The sequence below is a fragment of the Phaseolus vulgaris genome, chromosome 6 (genome assembly GCF_051622355.1).
Source record: "Phaseolus vulgaris cultivar YP4 chromosome 6, ASM5162235v1, whole genome shotgun sequence".
Classification (NCBI taxonomy): domain Eukaryota; kingdom Viridiplantae; phylum Streptophyta; class Magnoliopsida; order Fabales; family Fabaceae; genus Phaseolus; species Phaseolus vulgaris.
In genome coordinates this window covers 19,939,511-19,948,507 of record NC_143503.1, presented here as the reverse complement: position 1 = coordinate 19,948,507, position 8,997 = coordinate 19,939,511, and the positions used below count along the sequence as shown (strand labels likewise).

Here is an 8,997-nt window from a genome sequence, read left to right as displayed (position 1 = left end):
GCATCCCAAATGTGGTGATCATAATAAATAATATTTTGTTTTAATGAACTAATTATTATTTCATTTAACTGTATTTACAAGAAAAATGATATGAGACACATTAGTCACCAGTCCTTTAGTGAGATCACCTAACATATTGCTTTTTCAACAAACATACCACAAGATACTTTATAAGACAAAAAGACTATACAAAGACGTGTAACAAAGCACATGACAAAGACCTAACATGAGGGTACTAAAAAATAAAGAAAATGCAAACTTTGCTAATAACATAACACACTGGAACAAATGTTTTAATGTCAAGTGTAGAACATAGTTATAAAGAATAATTAAAATGCATTCAATATGATTTATAAAAAAAAATCAATTAATGTATTTATAAACAATCTCATAAGAAAAATTAACATTAATCAAAATCGAGGGTTTCCTGTGCATGCGTGGCGGCAGCGGACGTCTCCGCATTCTAGGGTTACCTGTGCGTGGCGGCAGCAGAACGTAGGGTTTTTTGTGTGTGGCGGGCAGCGAAATAGTGTTTCTAGAGGTGCGACGGTGCTACAGTAAGCGACACGGTAGTTTGCTGGGGTGCGAAAGTTGTAGACGACGACGCGGTGCGGTGCTAGAGCCCTGTGTGGCGGCGTGGGCGGCGTGCGGTTTTGCGTTTGTGCAACGACGCCGGTTGCTGGGCTGGTGCGCGGCGTCTACAGGTCTGGTGATTGCAAAGGTGGTGGCTCGCGTGGCAGCGGAGTGGTTGGCTCGTGCGGTGGTGTGGTGCGGTCATTATTCCGTGTGTCTTGTGGAGGTTCTTGGCGGCAACTTGTTATCCTTCTAGAATGACGGAGGGCTCTGCGGGTTTCCTCATTCCATGGGCTTGTTTAATGGATCGGAAAGTATGTCTTGATAAAAAAAGTATATTTTATATCCGGTCAAATGAAGACTTTTGTTTAGGCTTTGGGAAATACATGTGACATTCCTTTGTCCCAGCTACCTACTCCTTGTATTAAGAGTGACATGATTGTTGTCCGGATTGATGAGGTAGATTACTTGGATGGTCTTGAGGATTGCAAAACTCATCTCCATGGTCGGGTTATTCTATCTAAGGGGGATAAACCTCTTACACACCTAGATTTAACTAAAAAGTTGCAGCCGGTGTGGAAAGCTCTTGGACCATGGAAAGCAATTCCTCTTGGAAAGGGTTTCTATGAGTTTGAGTTCGCTTCTATGGAAGACATGCGATGGGCCCTCGGGATGGGTTTCCTGAAGTTATCTCCTGGTTTATTGAGATTGTTTGCCTAGACAAAAGACTTTGTCCCAGCTACCATGAAGAGTACCAAAGCTCAGACCTGGGTTAGAATCTACCATTTGCCTTTGGAGTATTGGAAACCAAGGACAATATTTTCCATCGTTAGAGACCTTGGTACTCCTTTGTCTTTGGATGAGCATACTATGAGAAAGAATAGGGGTATGTTTGCTAGAGTGCTGGTGGATATTGATCTACTGTTCCCTCTTTCCGATCAACTCTTGGTTGAACGTCCAGACTTTACTTTTGTAGCTGGTGTGGAATATGAATGCCTCCCTCCATTTTGCTCTCATTGTAAAATGATTGGGCACGAGCTTGCTCAGTGTCGGGCGATCCATGACCAGATCCGTGTTCCTGGGCCTCAACATAAACCTTCTCAGAAGACATCTTCCGATGAACGGGAACAAGGAAGGACTGTGATTCCTAAACAACGTAACGAATATAGAAAAAAGATCCGGAGACGAAACTCGTGGAAGGCCTCATTGAGAAGTTGAAAGTTGATGCTACTGGTGGGGTTAATGTAGGATCACCTTGATAAAACAGGTGGAGGGGAGGATGATTTTGCAGATATGCCTCCTCTTGAGGATGCTTCAGATCATGATAGGTCCTCACCCAGGCAGGGCTTGTCCACACCCACTTTGGATTCATTTGTTATTATGCAAGCTAAGGACTTAGAGTCAAATTCAACAACTCTTATTGATAACCATCATGTGGAGGTATCTGTTCCTGTGATTGTACCATCTCTGTTACGTACTACCTCTCCTCGGAGGGCTAAATCACATGCAGATACTAATGCACCAGTTCCTAATGTGGAGGTCTCTGCTATTGTGACTATGCCATCTTAGTCGCCTCATACCTCCCCTCGGAAGGCTAAATATCTTGGAGATGTTAAAGCAATATCGTTGGTCCTTCAAAATCATTTTTTCTCTTTTGATGGTTTGGAAACTACAAATGTGGGAGGTGATTCTCATATTGGAGCATCAAATATTCCGCCTACCATTGTTGGAATTATTTTTGATCATATTGAAAATCAGGTTTTTTCAAAATTTTGGGCTGACCCTAATGAGATGGAGGAGGATGTTAGTGATAATGGGGAGGAAACAGTTCGCACTAAAAGAAAACCAGGGAGACCACCTAAGGGGGCTGGTAAATCCAGGAAAACTGCTAAGGCAATTCTTTCTACGACATCGCAATGAATGTCTCTTCATTTTTCTGGAATGTCAGAGGACTGGGAAACCACAAAACTATGGAGATGTTCATTAGTTTACTTAAACTACATAAACCCCTCCTGGTTTTTCTTGTTGAAACCATGATGTCGTACACTAATGCTTCCGACATCCTTTTCAAATCTGTTAATATGCATTTGGTGGCTACGTCTCCTATTGTTAATAAAGTTGCTAAGATTTGGTGTTTGTCGGTTCCTAACCTTGTCCAAAATTTCTTGGTTAATGATCAATTTATCTCTGTAACTTGTCTTCTGCATGATAAAAGCTTTAGCTTTGCCGGTGTTTATAGTGCTAACACATACTTGACTAGACGATTTTTGTGGAGGGATCTTAGTTTCTTCACAGGGCATTGGTGTATTCTGGGAGATTTTAATGTTGTGCTCCCGGCGGATGATTGTAAAGGGGGGGTAGCTCCTAATCAAGTTTCTTGTAATGAATTCCTTGATTGGATTAATACTAATGATCTTTCTTGTATGCCTTTTACTGGATCTTGTTATACTTGGTGTAATGGAAGGAGAGGGTTGCATAGAATACATAGAAGACTGTATAGGGCTCTATGTAATGGAGTGTGTCTGAATGAATGGGATTATTGTACTTATCAGGTTCTTGTTAAAAATTGTTTTGATCATTCCCCTTTTCTTGCTAGTCTTGCTAGTAATTCTTTGCGGAAGGTTAGCAATTTTCGTTTTTTTTCTATGTGGCTTCAGGACACTTCATGTCTGAAGCTTATTCATGATTCTTGGGCTAATAAGGTTGTTGGTTGTCCTATGTTTATCTTGCAACATAAGTTAAAAAGGTTGAAACTTAAGCTCCGAGACTGGAATAAAAATTCTTTTGGTAATGTTCATAATGCAGTTCTTCTTAAGCAGGGTATCCTCCTTGGTATTCAAAAAAGCTTAGAGACTGCTAGTTTGTTTGATAGTGATGGACTTCTCTGTCAAGAAAAGATTGCTAAGGAGGAGCTTGATCATGCTCTTCACTGTCAATATTTGTTTTGGAAAGAAAGAGTTAAGATGTTATGGTTCAAGGATGGAGATCGAAATACTGATTTTTTCCATGTTGTGGTCAAAAGGAGAAATAATTCTAGTGGGATTCATCGTCTACGGATTGATAATGAGGTTACGGAGGATCCTAAAATCATCGAGGATCATATTTTGGACTTTTATAAAACTCTTTATGCTGAATCTATTTCTAATGTTCTGGATAATAATAATATGAAAGATTTTATTGGTACTTATATTCCTGCGATAATTTCTTCTGAGGAGAATATGATGTTGATTAAATGTTCCTATTTTTCTGAAATAAAAAATGTTGTTTTTAATCTTAACGGTAATAATGCTCCTGGTCCTGATGGTTTTGGTGGTTTTTTCTATCATTCTTGCTGGGAAATTATTGGGACAGATGTTTGCAATGCTGTTCAACAGTTTTTTAAACAAAATTGGGTTCTCCCTGAAATGAACAGTAATGTGGTATCTCTTATTCCTAAGGTTCAGGGTGCTAATTCCATTAAAGATTACAGGGCAATTGTTGTTGCTAATTTCAAATTTAAGATTATTTCCAAGATACTGGCGGATAGGCTTGCACTTGTGGCTGCTAGAATCATTTCTCCTAATCAATATGGGTTTGTGCAGGGTAGACATATTCAGGATTGCATTAGTATTGCTTCTGAAGTTATTAACATGCTTTTAAAAAGGTTAGAGGAGGTAATGTGGCTTACAAAGTTGATATTCATAAAGCTTTTGACACTCTGAGTTGGAAGTTCTTATTATTAGTTTTAAAACGTTTTGGCTTTCACCCCTCGTTTATCGGTTGGATTAGTACAATTCTCCGTTCAACTATGCTTTCTATCAGAATAAGTGGTAGTTTGGTGGGTTTTTTTCCCTGCAGTCGAGGTGTAAGACATGGTGATCCATTGTCTCCTTTACTTTTTTGTCTTGCAGAGGAAGTTCTTATATTCATGATAAAGGTTTGCATATATGTTCTATGTGTACGCTTTGTGAAAAGCATGAGGAATCTATTCAACATCTATTTTTTGAATGTTCTAATGCATTGCATATTTGGAGTTGGGTTTGACAAATTTTTCTTACTTCTCATTTCTCTAATAAGGATGATCTTATTTTTTTTATTAAGAGTGATGGTAGTCCTTTGGTTGAATTGATTAAGCTTGATGTGATAACCTTTTCTATATGGATGATATGGCGTATGAGGAATTATGCTAGATTTCAGGATAAGATTGAGGTTTCTAAGGCTATTTCGGTAATTAAAGATTTAACTTGTCTAGTGGAAAATTCGTCTAAAGCTTCAATGAAGAATGATATGTTGGATTTCAATGTGATTAACTTGAAGTTCAGACTGCTTTGGTTGCTGAGTTTTATGGAGTTATACATGTTATGGAGGAAGCTCAAAAAATGGGGCTTACTAGTGTCTGGCTTAAATGTGATTCTGCCTTGGTTTGTGATGCGTTTACTGCTAGGACTAATGTTCTGTGGATGCTTCGTAATCGATGGAATACTTGTCTTAATTCTGTGGGACAATCAGGTTTAGGGTTACTCATATTTTTCGTGAAGGGAATCCGTGTGCTGATAAGTTGGTTAATTTAGGATTTATTCATAGAGAATCATTTCATTGGTATAATAGACTTCCATCTAGTCTGTTCTTAGAATTCTTTATGAATAGGTATAGTCTACCTATGTATCGTTTTTGTTAACATATGGGTTTTGGTCTAGTCCTCCCATATTTTTGTATTTTCTTTCTTTTTTCTTTTTTTTAATAATATATTTTTTTCATGTGATGGCATATGATTGTTGTTACTTGAGGTGTCAGTCTTGCTGAGATGTCAAGTTACATAGTGATGCCTAACAAGAAATCTTTTTATAAAAAAAAATTAAACAATCTCATAAAACACCTAAAGATAATTATCAACAACAAGGATTTAAAATAAGCTTTGAGCATAGAGTTTTGGTTGAGGCATTTTCTTAAACACCTTGTGAGCATGTTAAATACATCAAATTTTGAATAATGTGCATGTGATGTTTTTATAGCCTCAATCAAGCATTACAATAAAATTGCTAAATAGAAAATAATTTTAAAGATTAAAATAATTAGTTACTATACTGACAAAATTATATATCATTTTATAAACTAAAAAAATTATTGGTATCTAAAGTAGTTTCTATTATTAATAAAAAATTATAAAGTAGTTTCTAAATTGGTATCTAACCATTAGCTACCAAAGTTTTAGCTACTAACTACTTTATATTCTAAATTAGTCTCTCTTAGTTTTTTAGAGACTAATTTAGAATCTAAAATATTAGTAGCTAAAACCTTGGTAGCTAATTTGATACTAATTTATAAATTATTTTATAATTTTTATTAATAATAGAAATCACTTTAGATACCAATAATTTTTTAGTCTATAAAAATATCTAATTTAGTCAATATAGTGTAATTTATTTTGTCTCTAAATTTAGTTGTTATTTAGTGATTTTATTGTAGTGAAGTATCAATAAAGAATAAAATATTTTTAAGAAAAATACTCATGAAGACAAAGTTAGAGAATATAGGATCCGTTGAAACATTTTGAATATTTTCTTATTCCACCAAATTTTTTCTAACCTAAATTATAAGGAAGAAATTGGAACAGTTGTGCAACAATTATCTCATGTTTAAAACACTTCCAAAATTGTATTTCCTTGCCTTAAAACTCACCATCCAATTCACTAAGAGACATTCCTTTTGATTCACTCTTAAAATGGTAGAGTTAAAACCATTATTGACTAAGGAAATAGACTAAACTTCCCTAAAAAAATAATATGTACACAAATATAAATTTTTACAGTTATGAGACCAATAATTTGAAAATAAGATGCTAAACTTGTTTGGACTATAAGAAGCAAGAAACTTGCACTAGTTTTAACATGCCTATTACAAGACAACCACTCCTCACATACGATTGTGCACGCATAGATAGTTAAATAATAATTTAGCCAAATATAAACATGATTATCCAACTTTCACTAAACAATTGACCTTTTTTTTAAACTAGAAATACAAGCCTACTTTAAAGGTTGGTTTAAAAAGATAAATGTACTACATAAGTTGTATCCTTCTTATGGTGTGTAGGTTATTAGGCCGGAGTCTATGTGGTAATTAAGACAAAAAAAAACCCTTCACTCAATGTTGGTTACTATATTAGAACTAGAAGACAATTTTACTTAAATTCCTCACCCATAGTCCCTCTGAACAACCATCCATGCACAACATACTTGTAAAACTCCTAACATAAATTCTTCACATGCGAATGTTGTTGAATGGTTTCAAAGACAAATGCTCATTTAACCATTTATTAAACCATGTTAAGCACATTTCTTAATTACATTAACCATTCTTTCACTACAAGAGAAATTTATTTTAGTTGCCAACAAAAAACGGGGGTTATAAAAAAGAAGTCACTAGCAAGGGTGAAGTCTACTCAAGTTGGACACAAAAATAAATGTCAAATATTATGTCCATAATGGAGACCTTTAACTCACACTAACAATTATTTTAAAATAATAATAATAAGTTAGCATCTAGTATGGTGGCACAAAGTAGATGCAATGAAAAAATTAAGTGACAAAATAATATTGAGTTTAGAATGGGGACACAAAGTGAATGCAATGAAAAAATTATTAAAATAATAATAAAAAGTTAGCGTCTAGAATGTGGACACAAAATAGATGCAATCAAAAACTAAGTTGTAGAATTATACTGCATCGAGAATGGGGATACAAAGTGGATGCAAATTAATATTTTATTACATTTAGCGTAAGTATAGGCGACACTAATATTTGTTTTTCCAAGTAGTATCCCTAATGGTGACAATTTACTCACATTTGTTTTCACACATGGTGTCCCCAACGATGATACTAAATTTAATAATTATTAGAGATCTCACATCGACTAGAGATTATGACATTTCATAATATATAAGTGGGTGCAAACCTCACCTTATAAGCTGATTTTATGAGGTTGAATTAGGCTTAAATTACACTTCTTAATATGGTATCAGAGTCATTTCGAGTCTATCCTAGCAATTGTTTGTTGGGCTTATTAGGCCACCTGCTATCGGTCTGTTATCGAACCGCCCATAATATATAGTCTCACGCACGAGTTGTAGCCTTGGCATGAGGGGAGTGTGTTGGAGATCCCACATCGACTAGAGATCATGACATTTCATAGTATATAAATGGGTGCAAACCTCACCTTATAAGACAATTTTATGAGGTTGAGTTAGGCTTAAAGTCCATTTCTTAATAATTATTTAATTTATATTCATTGTAGTGTCTCCCAAACCTACGCTATAGTTAAATAATATATTTTTCTTTATGTAGGCTTAGTCAACACTACCTTATAAATTTGTGTCCCATTGGAGGTCGTCTTTAATACATAGCCACCAAAAGATTAGCTTCCATTTCTATTAGGATGTTAAGCCCACACTAGCTCCATGTACCGTCTCTCTTTTGCTCTTTGCGTCGCTCTTTTGGGGACTCTACCATCATTATTTCTTATAGTGTTTTTAAACCAGAACTAAAATCCAAGCTATCCAATATTTATTATGAATGTATATTCACCATGAACATTTAGGGATTTAGGGAAAAGAGGATGGCGTGGGAGCATATAATAAAAGCTAGGAATGACAACACAAATAAAATGTGGTGCATAGATGGTGACTTTAAAGTTTTAAGAAGAATGGAAGAACAAAAATGAATAAGAAAATTGGGTAGTGGTAGGAGAGAAGTAGAGACTTTAATAACTTTATTACTAATATGGCATAAGTCTTAGATGTATCATTATTTGGAAGAAAGTTTACTCGGTTTAGGCCTTATTGGGTTTAGGCTTAAATACATTTAAGAGTTGTATAAATAAAATGTTAGTTTCAAGAGGATGGTTACATGTATGGCTTGATACTAAAGAAATTGTGCTTGATAGAGTGTATCAAATCATTTTACATTAATTATAAAGACTAATAAAGTGGGTTGGGGCTAAGTCGTTTAGGGTTTTGGATGTTTGACAATTTGTTAGAAGCTTTGATGAGATGGTAAAGAATTTATTGTACATGCACCCTAAGAAAGGATCGATCATATTATCATTCAAATAGAAAATAAAGAGCTTGAAGCAGGGATTTAAAGGCATTGAATAAGGAGGGGATTGTATAAATGGTTTGATTATTCAAGACACTTAGACTGAGCACCGTAACTTGGTTAAGGAGAAAACACAATCATTTTTCAAAAGTAGATTTTCAATAAACATGCATTTAAACATTATTTTAGAGGGGTGCATTTCTCCACAATATCATCTAATGACAACATGTTATTAACATTTATGTTTATAGAAATTGAGGTAAAAGAGGTAGTATGAGAGTGTGAAAGTAGTAAACTAATTTGTCCCAAAGGTTTAATTTTCCAGTTTATCAAAAGTTCTTGGGATAGGATA

At 35.0% G+C, this 8,997-nt stretch overlaps 1 protein-coding gene across 1 annotated transcript; it reads left to right on the top strand.

The window, feature by feature from the left end:
* The first annotated feature begins 830 nt into the window (after positions 1–830).
* Positions 831–1,293, top strand: LOC150027265 (uncharacterized). Its single transcript, XM_090303907.1, has 2 exons — positions 831–887; positions 982–1,293. The coding sequence occupies exons 1-2, from the start codon at positions 831–833 to the stop codon at positions 1,291–1,293; spliced, it is 369 nt and encodes a 122-aa protein (XP_090160033.1).
* The last annotated feature ends 7,704 nt before the right edge of the window (positions 1,294–8,997 follow it).

Bases quoted from the DNA above. Each gene is read 5' to 3' on its own strand.
- LOC150027265 (XM_090303907.1), top strand. From the start codon at position 831: ATGACGGAGGGCTCTGCGGGTTTCCTCATTCCATGGGCTTGTTTAATG. The intron at 888-981 runs GTATGTCTTGAT...CCTTTGTCCCAG, and splicing joins CTTGTTTAATGGATCGGAAA to CTACCTACTCCTTGTATTAA.